The 18,781-nt window shown below is 40.6% G+C and overlaps 1 protein-coding gene across 2 annotated transcripts in view; it reads left to right on the forward strand.

Annotated features, from left to right (window-relative positions):
- EIF2B3 (eukaryotic translation initiation factor 2B, subunit 3 gamma, 58kDa) overlaps positions 1-18,781 on the forward strand; it is a 104,207-nt gene that overhangs the window by 48,598 nt on the left and 36,828 nt on the right. For both annotated transcript variants that reach the window (XM_010006558.1, XM_010006559.1), the window contains exon 5: positions 4,877-4,966. In XM_010006558.1, coding sequence (XP_010004860.1) covers positions 4,877-4,966 — 90 coding nt within the window. The remainder of the gene's footprint in view (positions 1-4,876; positions 4,967-18,781) is intronic.

Raw genomic sequence — 18,781 nt, forward strand, 5'->3', positions numbered from 1 at the left:
GGTGGCAGCATTTCACTGGTGGGTAAAGGGGGCTGGGGATACAGAGGGGACATTCATCTGGCTAAGTGCTTGGGGATCGTTTTGGCCAAAAGCACTGTGTAAAAAAAATTAAGGTCATAAGGTGTCTGAGATTTTTGAAGAGCCAACGTAACAGTGGCCTTTTATTAGTAGTAAGTTTACAGCCAAGAGCTGTCCCGTAAATGAGCAATGCGATTTAGGGAATTTTTTTTTTCCTTTAAAAGTAGGAATGCTTGAGACATTAAAGGTGGTCTGGCAGCTTTTGCAGGGAGGCTTCTCTTCATGTTGATCTGTACGCTGGTTTTGTATCAACATGAGAGCACCACCTCCATTGCAGACAGTCAGGGGTCAGCAGTGTCTGAACTGGATGGCACGCTCCTTCAGGCAAGCATACAGTATGTAGTAGGGGGGATACAAAGCATGCTGTAGACTGGCTACATGGAGTGTGTAGCGTGGGGCTACATGCAATTAATTAGACAAGAAGTGAGTGTGGAATGCATAGTTTGCACTTAGGGTTGTGTTATTTCTTTACTTACTTTGAAGGGGTGGGGAGGAAGATGAACTAATAGCCCACACCCCATTACAGTGGATGTAATTCAGATACCGGTTCAGGAGCCAGGTTAATACCAGGTATGATTGGATTTTTATTGTGTCATTGCTTGGATTAGTGTTACAGTATGGACAGCCTCAGGTCCTTGAGCTTATTTAAAGACCTTCATATTTTCTGTCAACAGCTGTATGAAGTTAAAGGCAAAGAGGCCATGGGATTTCTCTTTCTCAGCTAGTTTATTTGTGAGGTGGTGAGGTTAATGTGGCAATATCCCATGCTTAGTAGAGGGGTTTTTTGGCTTTAAGCATTGTGTTTGCTCCCTTCAGATTTATGATTTTGACCCCAGCCTGGCATTATCACACTGTCAGTGGGAGTGCAGGGCTGGTTTGAACCTCCAGTTCTTGGTGGTAATCTCTATTAATTAGTTTACAGTTGAAACAATTGTCCATCTTTTTGCCTTTAAACAAGGGAAGTTTGATCTATCGGTGGTGGATTTCCCTGAGGGAGGAAATCCTGAGAGAGGTTATCAAGGAGAGAAAAGCTTGGGGCTCCACTTTCAAAGCAATGCCATGTACGAAGCATGCATCAATCCTGTTAGTACTGCTTATTATTTCACAATGGCGTGTCAGGAATTACAGGCACAGACCTTTCTAAGGACTCTTGCAGACCTTTATGCACTCTCATCCCGAGTCAGGATTTTGTGGAATTATGTGCTAATAAAATCTAATTTTACACATTAAATTGCATTCTTTGAAGTTGCTCTTTTAATTGCTGATCTTTCTGTGACTTCTCCACAGATCTCTCCGAGCCTCCTTATTGTCGACTTTCCGTCAGGGAGCCCTCCATGCCTCATCATTAGGGCTAAAATCTGCCATCACTTAACATAACACACAGAGCTTACAACTGGGAGCAGCCCCCTCCCTTGCATGGGAACACAGACAATAATAGACACTATAGTGGCAGCAGCAATGGGAGTTTTACCATGTATTTTAATGACTTGTGCTTGATTACATTTGCTAGCTTGAGCCGCAAGTTCATTTAGTAATTGGTATGATTCTTAGAGGGTTCACATTTGACATTCCTCACTCATTAAGCAGCTCCAACAATGGCTGTTACAACTTTCATCTCAACAGTGACCCTCTCAGATATATATCCAGTCTTTTTCTTTTGATAAACCACCCAACCTGGCTCTCATTAGCACTTAACCATCTGCAACCAGCCCCTCCTAGTGCCTTCTCCCATGCTTTGATGATTCTGTATTATCTCCCTCAGAGTGATCAGTCTAGGTGTGTCAGCTCCTGGCACATGCATTGTTTGTTACTTGGTCTCTCTGTATCAGCTGTTCCTCACTATGGGCTCATTTTTCCTATGCTGTAAAGATTAGCTGATGAGGTGGGAGATCAGAGGGATGAGAAGGGAGTGTGGCTTTCAATATTAGTAACCAGATGCTCATTTGAAATGGTGATGGAGTTTGCTGTTATCTATTAGATTATTTGGCTCCTTTGCTCTTACCTGAAGATAAACTGGTTTAAGCACTAGTCAATGAAAATTAGCATCATCTTTAGTGGCTTGTTATGGTAGAGTGCTCTTATCAGTCTGCTTTAGTGTGGCTATTCTCTCCTTGAGTCTGGTTTACAGAAATCCCAGCTTTGTTTATGCATGTGCCCAAACTTGCCTGTTTGACCTTTGAAGCTGTGATTATAATATTAATCTATGGGACTATTCCGTTGCAAATCACTTAGGTGGTCTGTTATTTCAGAGGATTTTCATTGTGGGACCTCCCTCTTGTCCAGCATGATGTTCTGTTATTGTTAGTATATTCTACATTGAAAGCTAACTCACAGTGGTGTTTTAGTACATCTTGTTGTCTGGCTGGTTTTTGTGGGGGGTTTTTTGTGAATGATGGAGCTGCAGCTAGGATAGCACTGCCCTACTGTCTGTCCACTTGCACTGATTTTCTATAACTTTGTTATAAAGTTGCTTAGCTACAGAAAAACTTGGTACAATACTTGCATGCAGATACAAACTTCAGCCTGCAAATCCTCAGTGTCCTACAGTGTAACTAAATAGTGTTATTCCAGTTTGCATGTGGGGAGACTGGATGTGTGAAAGTTGCACAGCCACTGGCAGCAAAACCAGCATTTATTGAGGAGTACACTGTCCTGCTTGATGTCTTAGCCCTTGCAGCCTTCCCCTGCCTTGTGTTTAAGGGGGGTTGTGATCTTGAATAGGGAGGGAAGAACCTGGCATTCTGGCACTAAAGAAGCTGCATCCTGTTTGTCATCTTTAAGTTAAGAAAATTTTTTTCCTCCTATTTTTCCCTCTCCTTCCCATGTTGCTTCCATTTCTATTTTTTCAGATGTTTCTTGCCTTGTTCTATTGTTTTGTTCATTTTCCCAGCCTTCCTGCTCCATTTCTTTCCATTTGTCTCTTTCATCCATTTCAATAAACTATTATATTCATTATGTAAATACAAGGGAGCCCTTTTTCTCAGAGAAGATATGAAAATTCTCCCTCTCATAAATACAAAAAAATGTGGAAACCATCCTCAGGATGCAGAGCAGAAGGGAGTCTGCTGACTTCCAACTGCAAAACCTCATTAAAATTAGTGGATTCCCGATCCTCTCAGCATAAGGAACATTGCTATTTGGGCTGACTTCCACAGCAACATCTGGGCCACTGATAACATCAGTACTGGAGCATTGCTAGGTGAGCTCATGTTTTGTTAATGAAGTAATCTGCTGAAAGTGCATATATCATTTTTTAGTGCCACACACTTTACTGCAAAGTGTCGTACTACTATTATAGAAGTTTTCCTTTGCAACTGGGACTTAGAGAATTTCATTATAGTTAATAATAATGTGCTTAGCTGGAACTGAATGGCATGCTTAAGAAATGCCACCTAAATTATATTTTTTTAAGACTTAAATGCTTCAGTAGTTCAATGCATTAATTGAGAAACACACTGAAAATAGTTTACTAGGACACCGGATATTCTCAGTAGCTTTGATGTTCCTAAATATTTAGTGTGCTAGTATTGGTTTACTACATACATATAAATATATATGTGCCCAAGATATGTCAAAGTTGTGGGTGATCCCAGTGCTGAGATAATTAGCTAATAAAAGTGATCATGATCACAAACATCCGACTTCATCGTGTTCTGGAATAAGTAAACAAAGGTTGGGTGGAATCTACTGGTAGGGTATGTTCATTCAAGCTTCATTATGAAATCCAATCATCAAAGGGGGAAAAATGAAAACAGACGATTTTAGATGTGCATTGAAGTCTCTCTTCCTCTAAGTGCAATTACAGATCTCTTGAACAGTCCAGTGTAGCCCTTGATTGTTGTTGTGATTTGTCTTTTTTAATTTGCAAGCTTAATATTCTGCATTTTCTGCCCTGAAAACTGGTGGCAAGTGTTCAGGCATCCTGCACATTCCTAAATGAGATTACAGGTGTGTGGAAGGGAAATTAAAATTGGCATAAAATACCTAGCTGCTTTGAGAGGGGTTCCAAAAAGAGTTTCCATAGGAGCAGAGAATGCATAAAGAGAAGTAACAGAAGTAAACAATGAGTCTTTCTGATTTAAAACTTTGCCCTTAAAACACTGAAGCTATTGGAGCTTTCTGAGTTTCTGAAATACTAATATGCCACTGGTCTGAAAGCGAAGACTTCCTTGTTTGCCATTGTTTGGCTAATGATGAGAGGGAGTTTTGTTGATCTTTTTCATCTTGCTGAGCTTAGGTAGGCAAACGCTTTGTAATTGAGCTGTGGCAGTCATTTGTAAAGTGTCATGTAGGAAAGGTGAGCAGACCCCATCTTCATCCCCTGTTCCCCTCCAGGAACTGTTGGAAAAAATACAGTAGTGTTGTTGTGTTTGCAGGCAGAACATGCACAGCCTTGCATATTAAGGCAGGCACTTAGCCAGAAGCTTTGAATTATTGTACCCTGACATTACCCACTGTAACTTTTAGCACTCTGGGCCCATTACTTTGGCTTCCTGCCCAGTAATGTGCAATTTCCACTTACATAAGAAGATGTAGCAGGAGTAATGACTCCTTGGAGGAGGTGTTTTCTTTCCCAGCAAATCAGCCCAGGGCCAGCAGGTGTAAGTTTGTAGACACAGTCCAATAATGGCAGCCTGCACTGTTCTCCCCTGTTAATCCAGCAGTAGATGGAAACAAACAAATCTGCCTTTGCACACTTTTCACTATCCACTGACTGAACTACAAAATCAAGCTCCTGTAAATGGCTATGCAAAGCTCCATGATTTTCCTGGTTTTTGTTTGTTTTTTTATTTTCCAGGCACCCTAGAATGCACATCAGAACAGGGCTGATGGATGCCCATCTCTACTGTCTGAAGAAATACGTGGTAGACTTCCTTGTAGAAAACAGGTAAGAAACAAAGTAATGCACAAGGCAATAGCAGGTGTTTGCATTGATATTTGTGCCAGAGCTTTTGAAGGAAGATTTGTTTCATTACACTGGCTAGCATAAAATAGGAATGTAAAATAAACCAGTTTTCAGAATGTTTTTAACTACACCAAAAAGAATGCCAAGCATTATGTCTGAGTTTCTTAAAAAAAAAAAACAACAAACACAACTAAAATCCAATAACAACATAAATGAAAGCTAGAATTTTTTTACTCTTGTCTGCATCACTTGTTTTCCTGATGTATCTGTGCTTTTTAGCTGCTCATTTCACCAGGGCTCCCCCATTGTTAGGGCTGTGAATACATTTCTGACCTTTGATTTCCCCCACCGCAGTCTGTTTTGGCCTTTGCAATTACCTTTTCTCTCCCCCTTCACATCCACCACCACTGCAGGTGGGCTATCTCTGTAGCATCCTATGGTTTTAGCTTGTGATATCCCTCTGTCAAACCTCTGAGACCACCCACAGAGAGTAAGAAAAACATCCATTTATGGAAGTGAAGAAGGATCTTAGCTATAATATTTCATGAAAGAGACCAAAAAACCCCCTCTGTTTATATTTAAAAAACAAACAAATGAACAACCCCCCTCACAGTCAGTAGCTCAGTTTTGAAATGATGTCCTGTTCCTAGACTCTGTAGTGCTCTCATGCTTGTTATATACATTGAATGCTCACTGACTTCTCAAGAGTTTTTCTCCCCTTTTAAGTCAGATGAAAGATAAAGGGGATGACTAAGTGTTGTGTTCATAGTGTTTTTTCTTAGCAGATAAACTGACACGTAAAAAAAATATTGCAGGGGTTGGTATTTGTAGTAGACTTTATTATATACAAATCTGGTGATGCAGTGGGATACATGATTGAAATAACTCTTCCAGAATAAGGTTCTGTGAGTGAGTTAAAATTAAATGGAAAATATGTGTTAACCCCCAGGGCAGTTTCTTACCATACATGAGAATAAGCTTATCCAATAATATGACTGGCACATGGGGGCATTGTACAAGTCACTTTAGTTCCCATTTGTGTATAGGAATATGTCTGAAAGGTGATAAAGCTTCAGGAGCAGCAGATGCTTTAAATCTGGAATAAGCCATTTCTTCAGTGTATTTCAGCAAGTCAGTGACAGTTTGGACTTTTTGTATTTCCTGTGGTAGCATGAAACAGTGTTAATGCCTTTCTTTTGTCATAATACAATATGTCGGACTCATTTCTTGAAATCCTAGCCATGTAGTTTCTCGGGGATTAGACATTTCTGGAATATTAGACTTTTCACACATTCAGTTATTTTTCCCTGGTATTTCATGCTGTTCTGAATATAGATCATAAGGTTTGTGGGACAGGGACAGTCTCAGACAGGCCACAGTGTGACACAATGAGGCCTCTAAGCATAAATAATGGTAACTTCAGATTTTGAGGCTTTGTGCTATTGCCATTGAAACTGGCAAGATCTTTGGCTTTGTCAGAAGCAGGATTTTACCTTGTGTTAACCAAAGCCAAAAAAGTGAAATTCTGCTCTGAACTCCTCCTGTTGCCCCCGTGTCCCCGTAGAACAAGTCCACTGCCTTTTTGCAAGTATGACCAGTTGGTTTTCTGTATTTTATAGAGGTCATTCTCTGTCTTCACTGTTTTATGAAGCTGTGTTTCTTTTCTGTGACACCTCCATGACAAATACATAATTGCAGCAGCTAGAGAGCATTTCTTAAAACCTGATAGCAACATCTGGCTTACAAATAGCAGGTAGCTCCTTCATTCTCTGTACTACACACATGCTGCTTATTCAGTCAATTGAGAGAGTCAGTTGCAAGTAATGTGCTTAACTGGCAAAAATGGGGAATGGGACTCTTGCCATGAGGAATAACTTGGGCTTTCAGGCTTCTGGCATTGGTGGGTATTTGCAGCTTGTTTTTCTTCTCTGAGGAAGGGGAGGACAGTGCATACCCAAAGATCTTTCCATGTTTGGCAGCAGTATGCCAGGACTTCTGAAAGACTCCATGGAATATTTTTTCCCTCAAAAGTACTGACATCTACATAATTGTTTGGGTTTAAGGATTCTTTTTAATACTTTGTTTTTTAGTCCCGAGAGAACCTACAGTAAGGTTTTGCCTCTCTGCAATTCCACACCAGGACTGGAGAAGCTCAGATGCCTTGTTTAAGTTGTGCGTGTTTAAAACTAACAGCAGGGACTGAAGTGAACAGTGAAGCTCTTGTACCGTGCCAGGAAGTACTGACACAGTGTACTTCCTCAATATTACAATATTTACATTGTGTTAATATTTTTACAGCAGGGTTTGATGGCAGGCAGAACACCTTTTTTTCATTGTTTGTAGCTCAGAGAAGCATTTACATTTCTTTTCAAATTTTATTTTGACACAGAAGAACAGAAAGGATGTTGCCCAGCAGTAAAAACTTCAGATTCTACAACCATTCACCCTTTTGCAGAGGAAAATTGTGATTACTTCCAGGTCATGGAATTACATGGAAACTAATGTGGTTATGTATGTGGGATCTGTTGCTCCAAATGGGAAAAAAGCCCAGTGTAGTCCCAGCTTAGCTGCAAAGATGTAGTTAAAATGGCAAGAGCAAGTTCTGCCCCCATGAATGTAGTCTGTGTATTGCTGCACCTGTAAGAGTAAATTGAATTCCTCCACTTTGATTGTATTAATATACGTACTGTATGTAAATTCCAAAATCACTAGCAACTAATATGACAACAGGGGAAAAAATAATTTAAAATGGTTAAGCCTTTGTCCAAGTATATCTTACTTTAGAATTTGGGACAACTATGTACTAGGACACGTCTGAAAAAAGGCTGAATTTATTGTTCAGCTCTAGAATGGAGTCATGATACCAGAGTTTTACCAGCAGCTCAGCCACTGTCTTGCTTTGTGGTACTGGACAGATCCTGTAATTTTTCCATGCACTTGTTTCCTCTTCTGGGTGGGATTGTTTGGAGAATAATCAGTATTTGCTTGGCAACAGTGAGATTCTACTATGGGGGGTGTTAGGAGAGGTCAAAATGCTGTTTGGAAGTCTGTAACTCAGCTCATAGTCCTTTAATACATTTTTATGAACTATTTTAAAAGGACTGAATAGTAGATTCTCCTCCCTGAAGTTTTATTGCACTATAGAAAACCAAACAAGTTCTTGAGTTTTAAAAAGCAGAGATCACTTAATGCCTTTGAATAAAAGCCAGAGGAAATTATCTGTTTATTAGAACCCCCTCAAATATGTATGTCCAGACAAAAATAAAAAAAATAAGAAAATCATGCTTGTAATGTTGTTTAAATCTGGGGAATTTATTTTTCAGGGAATGAAACTGCTTTCTCTTTTCTTGAAGGGAAAAAATGCATTTTGGCAGTTAAAATCCCTATTTCCATTTATCTCTCACCCACTAGTTCAGTACTGGATCCCAGTGAAATTGAGTCTTCAATGGTCCTACAGTCCTTCCCTGTCCGAATCTACCAAGGTCAAATGCTTATGGTTCTACAGTGATTTGAGGAACAGCTGAAGAAAACTCTTGCTCCTAGCATTTTGTTATTCCAAACAGCTGGAATTTACTCCTCCCCTTCTCTCCACACTCCTGCATCACTGGGGCAGGTTGATCATCCAGGTGCTCCCTAATGAGCTCTAGGCTGGAGTCAGGCCACGGGGGTGCAAGTAGGAGCACTCGGAGCTCTGTCCTGGGACAGACACCATCACCCCTGCGTCCGCAGCAGGTGCCCAGCACTGATGACATCTTGGTCTGTTCCTGCTAGAGTCAGTACAGGTCATGGGCCTATACCTGAGGTCCCTGCTACCAAGCAATTTTATCCTGTTTGAACAAGGGCTGTGACCTCAGTGTGAACAAGCAGCTTGTCCCTGGGGTTTTTATCTGCAGAGACCTTTGGTTCTTCCCCAGGTTCCTTTCTGCATCAGTGAAGCTGGAATTGCTGAGGTTGGTCTTGGTTTGGCAGATGTACTGAGCTGTCTGCCATCTTTGAACAGGAGGGAGGTCAGTTAAAAATCTAAACTCTTTGTATTCAGGTGAGAGCTTTTCTTTCTTAAACATTTCCTTTCTCAGAATAAAGCTAACCTGAGGGCCTTGTAGGTGCCGGGCCTTTTGCTGTGGAGAAGACAGGTGAGCACAGACCATGTGTGCTGCAGGAGCTGCTCTGCCAGCACAGGGCAGGGACAGTTGAAGGTGAACACCTGCAGCACATGATGAACTGCACAATATTGCTTTTCTTAAAATGATCATTACATGAGCTGAGCCAGAAGGCTAGACAGAAGCAGAGGCTGTAGCTGGCTGGGGGCACGGCTCCACCCCACAGCTGGCGGGCCTCACACCCCTGGGGCCCTGGGGTGGCAGCCAGCACAGTAGCCAGTCCCTTTTTTTGGCACTCTCCTGAGTGCTAGGTTGGAATCCTGCCTCGCTGCTGCATTCAGGGCAGATGGAAGAAGAGAGTCCTTATTCCCTTTCCCCTGTGAACTTAATCTGTAGTGGAGGGCAGGATCTAGGCCTCTGCTTTTTGAGCCTGGCATGTTGCACAGGCATGCACTGATACTTCTTAACTCTGTGCTAGCAGTTTTCTTACTAACAATCCCAGCAAAGCTGGTAGCAGAAGAAATGTGATGGAAGTGAAACTGCATGGTAGTTTGTGTTCAGTTTTTCCAGAGTATTTCTAAAGCTCTAGACTAATAAGATACCTGGGGGAAGGTGAGGGGGGAGATAGATATAAAGCAACCCCATCCCCTATAAAGTTTCAACGGGGAAAGTACAAACTTACTTTGGAAATTTAAATGTTTAAGATACGTTTCTCTATATCCTGTGTACATGCTAAGAAGCATATGTAAAATGCTTTTATACTACATGTATTCCTGAATGACATTGTGTACCCAGTCAGTTGTGCAGGTACAGATATCAGCATTTGTTATATGTGTAAGGATTTTGCCCAACTCACAGCAGATCATAGACATGTACAGGCTGCCATTTTCACCTCTCTGGTGAAACCACTGAGGGCTGCCTAAAGCAAAGCAGTATGCGGTCCTACTTACTAAGTTACGTCCCAAAAATTACTCTTGTCAAATTTCATCAGCGCAGAGCATGTAATGAACATGCTAATCAAACCTTAGTTACAGGTTGGGCACATGAAAAGCTACATTTAAAAATAAAAAGTTAAGCACTTAGCAGTTAGGAAGTACCACGGCTGAGACTATCTGTGCAACCTTTTACTTCTGTATGTGCTACATATTAGAGTAGTCTCCATTTAAGTGACTCAGTACTTTCTTTTTATCCCCTCTGTGACTATTGCTTCATTTATTGCCCGAAATGCTCACTGAAGGAGCTACAGTTCAATATTTTATGTAACTTCTGTAGTCCAGGTGAAGGCCACCAGCCCTGTTTGCCACTTAAAACCTGTTCTGAAGATACAGTAAATACTTCCCTTTTGGATTATTGGTGCTCATTGGTGATACTCTAATGCTTTGCACACACTTCATTAACTGTCTCTCTGGCACACCTATTAGTGAAGTAGTGGTATTTCCCCATTCTGAAAGGGTGAAACTAAGGCACCCAGGAGCTGAAGTTTGAAGCATCTTTGTCTCAACTATGCCATTTTTCAGTAAGAAATGTTATGCAGAGAGTTCTGAACACTGAAATATATTTTTTTTTCTTGATCATAACTATCACAGGCTGACCCTGGTCAAATCAAAAGCAGGCTATCAGTGGCAACCTGCAAAAATCAGATTTATGTTCTTTATTCAGCAGCATTTGTAACCTCCTCTGACAGAAGGAAATTAAAAAAAAAAAATCTGTTCTTCAGGCATCATTCATTTGCTTTAAATATTAGCAGCTCTTTTCTCCTTTCACAGCCCTCTGTCTTGTACATTTAACACACATGTTCTAATAAATGAGGCAGGCATTCTTCTGCCTCATTACACAACCTTGATTCATCCCTAGGGCATAGTCCATCTTTACACTGGGTGAGGAAGAGATGGAGTTTGAGGAGAGAGGAAAAGTAGGTGAGTGTGTTTTTAAGGATTGTGTCATAATATGTACACACGATATCTTAATTAAGGCTGTATAAGCAATATAGCTCTAGCTTTTCTTAATTTGAGTGTCCAAACTTTTAAGAGTTTGTGTGTGTGTGTGTGTATATATATGTTTATGTATGTGACACTTTTACAATTGTTAAAATGAGGCTACTGTGACTCTTGCTAATGGAGCTGTTATCAGCATAGATTTAGCACCTTTCAGGTCAGCCACCAGAAGGAGATGGGATGCTCTAAACTTCAAAGAACATCCAGCTCAGCCTTTGGAACCTTGGCTTAGAGCATACTCTGCTACTCTGTACAGCAGTGCATGAGCAGTTCAGTTACCTTGCAGAGAGAGAGAATGGAGCATGGTCAGGGAGGGCAGAAGGCATAACATTTAGCTGCAAAACAGGTCTCTTCCCAGCATGTGCAAACAGTGTTTTTTCAGACTTAGCTTGATGTAGTATGGGCACTTTTTATGTTTACAAATGTAACGCCCTGGTGAAAAGAAAACCTTGTGCCAAATTGCAAGCATGGAAGTGCAAGAGCTTTCCAGCAGAGCAGTTGTAATATTCTTAACATGGACAAAACAAAGTATTTTTCCATAATTTTGTTCTTGGAAATAGTTAAGAATTTTTGATGAAGCCATAAAAAAAAAAAAAAATTTAAAAAAATTTAAAAAAATTTAAAAAAATTTAAAAAAATTTAAAAAAATTTAAAAAAATTTAAAAAATTTTAAAAAATGGCTGGAGGCAAACACCTGGCATGGGTAATTTCAGCCAAAACAGTTGGCGAAGTTTACCAACAGATGAAGACAGAAACTCACAATAGGAAATGCTGGGTGGTTTATCTCTGGGCACCCCAAGTGCACCACCTCTGAAAGCTACTCATCTCAGTTTTTATGAAAGGCAGATGCCCCTGTGTGTTTGCTCAGATGTTATGGCTTCTCTGTTATTCATCAGAGTGGCAACTGCTTTTTCTAACATAAGGAGATCCTTGGACTTGCTTTCAAAAGATTGTTTAAAGCGAAGTTGACAGCACACGTCTTCCTCTTAAGCCTTAGACCATTTCACATACTTTTGTGGTGTCCTTCCCTTTTTTCCCCCCCTGTCTTCCTCCAAAAAGCAAAAAAAATTACTGTATTTAGTAACGTTTTGCAAATAACTATTTTGTCCTGATTCTAGTACTTCTAAATTGTTTGGTGTAGAAAAAGCCACTGTTTCCCTTGTACAGTCACCTGGGAAGAGGGCAGCTCTGTTTGTGGCCAAAAGGAATGATGTGTGGTACTGGAAAGGCAAGAATAATAAACAGCAGCACTGTGGTCGCTTTGAAAGGTCTGAGTAAGCATTTGCAGTGCCTTGTCCTGGGAACGCTGAGTGCTAATATCTTGCTTGCCACCAGGGAAATCCACTCTCCCTGGAGAGCCCTCCTCTTGGGGTGCACCCCACAAGAGGCTGAGCTGGAGCTAAGGAAACAAATCAGCTCTTCTGCAGTTCTTCCAGCACTGGAGAGCTGCCTGCCAGAATGTGCCAGTAGAAAAACTCTGAACTGAGCAAATTTGCAGTAAGCTTTATAGCCAAAGTCAGTCCAATTTGTTTGCAAAGTTAAACACTGGGTTTTGGTGGGGTTTTGGTTGTTTTGTTGGGGTTTTTTTAACTGCTAAAATAAATAAGAGCAGATCTTGTGAGGTCATAGCGTTCTGCCTTTCCAAACTGCGTCAGCTGCAGTCCCAGAGCAAGCTTCTCTTCTCAGCTCCCCTCTGCTGTGTCCAGAAAGCCTCTGCTGGGCCAGCATTAGGAGGGGACAGAAAGGTTTTCTGTTTCAGTGTTGTGTGCTGAGATCTGTGGCCATGAGAAGAGCTGCAGTGGAGCCACCTTTCTCCTCCCCCATCAATGGCAGGGGAAGTATGAGAATTTTAAAAAGTGGAGGTGTAAGTGACTGGCTCTGAAGCTCCTGCTTGGTTGGCTGTGTGCTATGCTGTACACAAAGGCCCCTGCAGGTTTATATTAAGGTGCTGCCCAGACTAAACCAGTGCATTTTTTTCTTTTTCCCCTCTAAATGCCTTTTTATCATTCAGGCTGTCACCTGTGTTTCCTGGCAAGGGCTGCTGGCTGGGGGAGGTCTGGCAGAGCTGAACACCCAGCTTTGGTGGTCTTTGTGTGGCTGCCTGAAAGATGGCTTAAAACAGAACCTGCTCTGTGAATACCTGCGAGTTAACATGTGTCAGCCGTGTGGCTGGAAGGTTTCTCCTTTGCTGTAAAGAGAGATTTTATAATGAATACTTTCCTTGTGATTAAAATGAGTAAATAAACAAATAGCTCCTGCAGGAAGTATACTGTGTAAAGACAGGGCAAATAGATTAATAGATTGTAGCTTTCCAAACAAGAAAAAGAAAAGGGAAAAAAAAACCCCAAAACGCAACCAAACCCAAGCTCCTTGGTGCATTTAATCTATTAGAATGTGAAATGGCAATTTATCTTTCCCATTTCATTTCCTTGTCAAACATATCCAGCTGTTGGAGTTTTCTCTGCTCCCTATTAGAAATGTCAAGACTTGAAATTTGTTGGTGTCCTCCTCCTCAGAGTATCATTACTGTTATCATCTTTCCATGGTACCTATCAAGCTCACTCCTGAAGCCTGAGGGGAAAAAAACCCTGATGATCCAAACTAGGTTTAAACAAATAATGATTTTCAGCAAATCGCTTCAGTAATAAATACCATTCCTTTCCCTGTTAGCGGATTACCTGAGAGCAGACATATCTTGGGATGTGCTGAAGTAGAGTTGATTAATTTAATGAACAACTGCAGATCTTTCTGGGAGACTACAATGTGCCATAGTGGCCTTGTGCCTGAGATACTCAAAGCATTCTTGCTCACATCACAGTATTCTATGCATGCAAGCTGCTCCTAATGAAAACTTTTCTGAAGAAAATTTTAAAAGTTGTTAATTTTACCATCTAGCTGTGATTTACAGCATCAAACAATGACCTTTTGGATCCCCTGTGAAAAGTGAATGTAGGGAGGACACGAAAAAGGTCATTCAAATGTTAATGCAAGTATTGTAGAATCATAGAAAAAATTAGGTTACGGAAGGACCTCTAGTAGTCTTTAGTCCAACCTCTTGCTCAAGTAAGTTTAGCTTTTGTGTTGCTCAGGGCTTTTTTTGCAGTTGAGTTGTGAAAATCTCCGAGGATGGAAACTGGGCCTTGTCCCAGGACTGTACCACTCACTGAGAAGTTATTTTCTTTATGTCCCAACTGGAATTTCCCTTGTTGCAACTTGTGTCCATTGATCCTTGCCCTTTTACTGTTCACCTCTTGGAAAAATCTGGCTGTCTTCTCTATCGCTTCACTTTTGATAGTGGAAAACTATAATCAGATTCCTCTGCAGCCTTCTCTTCTCCACGCTGAACAAACCCAGCTCCCCCAGCTTTTCCTCCTGTGTCATGTGCTCCTGGCCCTCTTGGTGGCCTCAGCTGGGCTTGCTCTGATCTGATAATAAACATTAAAAATTGTTAACTATTTTTTCCAGTGTTTCAGGCAGTTGCAGTTTCCTTGGTTAGCCTTCAGTCAAACTGGCTTTTGTCTTTATACATGGGGATTTTGAACCAAGGAGGAATGATGAATCTCGTATCCATTTATGTGCACTTTTTTTTCCTTAGATCCTTGGGAGCTAGACAGTGTCATCCTAAGCATTCTTCCATCAGTGCAGTACATTTTCTTTCACACAGCATGTGTTCATGTAAGGTCATACTTGGGTTGAAATTATTATCTTACGTTATTGGACATCTCTTTGTAAGGACACAATCCTTGTGTCACATTGTGGTATATTTCTCTGTATTTTCTATTCAGATGATCTGTTTGTTCAACTTTAAATAATTTTTAATATGTTTTCCTTTCTTCCCCTCTCCAGTTTGCTTCTAAATCTCTTCCACACCACCTCAGTCACTGACTGATCCTTCTGAAAGGCTGAGTCCCCTTTCACTCACAAGTTTAATTTTTTGGAAAAGAGAAAAAATAGTGATTTCTCCCCCCAACATGCTACTAATGTTAAATAGATGCATGCCTGAGTAGAGTAGCTAAGAAATACTTCCATTAAGTCAGTGAATCATTACTCAGAAACAATATTCTGAGTTTCATTTTGAATTTGGTAAGTAGCTAGAGTATGAGGTAAGGGCTGATCTTAAAACACAGTCGTGAATCAAGGGGGAGCAACTACAACTTTCTTCACTTAAAATAAAGTGAAAAAATAATTTTTTAGAAAGGAGAATTACATTTTGAACAGCCACAGGGCAGTCTATGGGAAATGCTATTTAAGTTAGCAGTTTTGATGAAGTCAAAGACCTGAATGAGGAGGAGAGACATTCTCCTAAATCAGAGATGCAGAGATGAACTGTAGCATGCACAGCATTTTACACCAAACTCTTCTGGATTAGTATTACCTGGAAAAAACATGAAGAAAATAGGCTCCAGAAGAAGAGGAGATGGGATTAATTGATCAAAAAGCTTAAAGTTCTTCAGGAAAGGATAAAGTGACAAAAAAAAAAAGGTTTGTCTTATCACAGGAGAGAAGGTCATGTTACAAGTGCCACAGTAAAGAAATGTCCTATAGGGAGGAGTGGAGCAAGGATTAGTAATCAATAGTGAGCATAGAAATTAATTAGAGTGATTGCTGGGAAGAAGGGTATAGAAATGGGACTTGTACAAGTGGAAGCAGGACTGAATTACACACCAGAGCTCCCAGTTTATGTCCCAGAGTGATGAAAGAATGGGCACGTCATTAAGTCAAACTGAGAATGGGTGCATTTGATTGCAGGCCACCAAACACGGCATCTGCATGGAGAAACCAGGAAAAAGGATATGGACATCCACCAGTGAAGGAGCTTGCCCATGTGAAGCTACAGCCATGTCTACATTTTTTGATGCTTACATATGTTACACAGACAAGTCTGAGGCATTTAAATCTATCTAAATATATACTTAAGTACCTTAAGTTTACATACTTTGTCAGTTTTATGGATATATGTCAACTTTATCTAATGCATCATATGCATTCGTTTGTTTAGGCATATTATCAGAACACCACTGTTCAGTGAACTTTTCAGAAAAGGAGCCTCATTTCAAAGGCATTTAGAAAAAAGTTGGTAACTCAGACACAGATGGCTGCAAAGGCGGAGGTGGGAGAGAATGGGGAGAGATGAGTTCTGGCAAGGAATCGCGTTTGCTGCAGGTGCGCTTGTTTCAGAAGAATGGGATGCTGTCTGGGAGTGAATGAGATCCATTCCTCAGCAGCATGTGTAACCTGCCAAACACCCTGGGTGGCCTCCGACGGCCTCGGAGACTTTTGGTCAGAGAGAAGTTCTAAAAATGTCTAAGCTTGCTGGCATTCCCGTGCAAAAGCTGTATTAGTCAGGAGCTGCGGGGTGTTCCTGGCTGTTTGGTGAGTGGGCAGAGTTAAGGTTACTTAGACGACCCGAGCTGAGTGTGCATGCACTTTCAAAGGGTTAGAGCATGTAATTGAGGAGTTTTAATTTCTGTGGTCAATTTTTCAGAAAGCTGCCTTGTTTCCCAAAGGGTTTTTTGGCAGAAGTGGAAGTTAGATGCTTGCTCCTTTAAGTGCATCCAGACTTGGTGGAACTTGAGAACAGCTTTTTATGTGGTTTGCATCTATACCATCCCGTCCATACTTTGATCTGGATCTTCTCTGCATTATGGTGTTTATGACTGTCACTTGTGTGTCGTCTTCTGCTTTCCCTCCATCATCCAGAGTGGAGAGATTTTGGAGGTGATTCTGCAGTTTTGGGAAGTCATTCATAAACTTAGAGCCTGCAAAGCTGTGCAGTTTTACCAGCTTGCTGTGCAGTGGCTTTTGGAATACTGTCATACCTGCTTTTATGGATGTTGGGAGTAGGTGGCTGTCAGACTTGAAGGTTGTGGTTAGAAAATAGTGTGGAAAGACAAATGAAGCACAAATGCAGTCATGTGGAATTACCTTTTAGTAGGACATTTCTCAAAGTTTCCTTGCCTTCTCCATAGGCTTTTAGCTCCAAAAATAATAAGAGACACTGACAAATAAGTAATTAATATGAAATTGGGGGATAAGAAATATTTTTGCTCTTTTTGTCACAGTAATTTTGAGAGAAGAACAAGACAAATAGAACATAGCAAGAAATAACATCTGTTTGATGCTAAGATTGGTGTTGCAGGTTATTGAATTAGGCACAAGTAATTGCGTGGTAGTTCTTTTGGCTTGCCTGGCTACTTTGGAGTTTTCCTTTATTATAATTAGTCTTGGGTACACCAGACAAAGGCAAAAAGATTACTGCAAGATAAAAGGGCAGAATCAGCCTTCTGCAGGGATGTGGCACACCTTATAAATTTATCATTCTATACTTTTTCCTTTTGTATGTAATCCTTGCCTGCTTTCTCCACATTCTTAGCATGTCTCAGAAATTCCAGCATGTTTAGCAGTGAATCAGTGAGAAGGGGGAAAGGCCTGTAATTGCTTTTTCCATTGTGCTTGTTAAAACCTCATTGTGGGAAATGGACCCAAACACTGTCTTTTAAGTGGTGTGGAGTCTGAGGCAGGTGGTATTAACTCAGGACTGCATTAACTCTTTTAAAATCTCTTTCCTGTTTCCTTGAGGAAACATGCCTGGTGTATATATGTGGCAAGGGCTATTTGCCTGCCTCTTGCATTGACATTTTAATTTGGCCCATGATATAAATATCATTTCCCTAATCCCCCTTGTCCTGACCCTGTTTTGTCTTTTCTTCAAAGTGAGTTGACTTTTTTTTCTTTAAGGATGGGGGAGGAGATGGGAATGGTGGCTGGCTGCTCTAGTTGGGAGCATTAAATGCTTGGGGGAAAAAAATCTCAGAGTAACTGTTGTTTCTTTTTTGTATTCACATGGAAATTTTTAATCTCCATCAAAGGATCAGGAGAAAATAATGTTGAGATTCAACAAGAGAGCTCCCAGCTTACATGGAATTTTTAAATGTTATTTGGCTTTATCCTTTAAGTGATGAGAACCATGAACTATGTACCTACAGGGTTCAGAATTAACTTTTCTCTTTCTTCCAACACACCCTTTTTTTTTTTTCCTTCTTCTTTCTCCCTCCCTGTTTCTTACATCTTTATTGTTCTGCATAAACATGTAACTTCTTTTTGGCAAAAACTTTAAGTGCCTTAGGATTTGTTTAGTTGTATTTATGTGTACATTTCTAACATTAATTATGAGCACCAGTATGAAATAGAGCCTCATGTTCTCCTTTTGATGTGATCTGAAGAATCTCTCTGTTGAAGGCCATGGAGCTAAGATCAGAACCCAAACCACTGTGTGCTTGCATAGTTGTACAAGAGCTAACATTAGATTGTTTTAAAAATAAAAATAAAAAGGCAAAAGTAGGTATAAAAGTGCTAATAATCTGCTTGTTTCTAGTGGAGAATCACAAATACTATCTGCACCTGTAGATGTAGCTGATTGTGCTAATAATGATAGCAAGGGAGACCCCCTGGAACTAGCCCATGGAGAGTAACAGCAGATTTCACAGGTGGGTGCTGACAGCAATGGCAGCTTTCATGCTTTGCCACAGATTAATCAAACAGGGAGAATATAAAAATGCTAATACTCATTAATACCATTTTATGGTGTTTAACATTAAACATGGAAAATGAAAATGAATGACAGCCAGTAAATGGAAGTGACAGTCATGCTCAGGGTGTCTGAAGCTAGAGAGACCTGGCTGCAGGAAGTAACAGCTCTGGAT

This window comes from Chaetura pelagica, unplaced genomic scaffold, assembly GCF_000747805.2.
Source record: "Chaetura pelagica isolate M959 unplaced genomic scaffold, ChaPel_1.0 scaffold69, whole genome shotgun sequence".
NCBI classification, from domain to species: Eukaryota; Metazoa; Chordata; class Aves; order Apodiformes; family Apodidae; genus Chaetura; species Chaetura pelagica.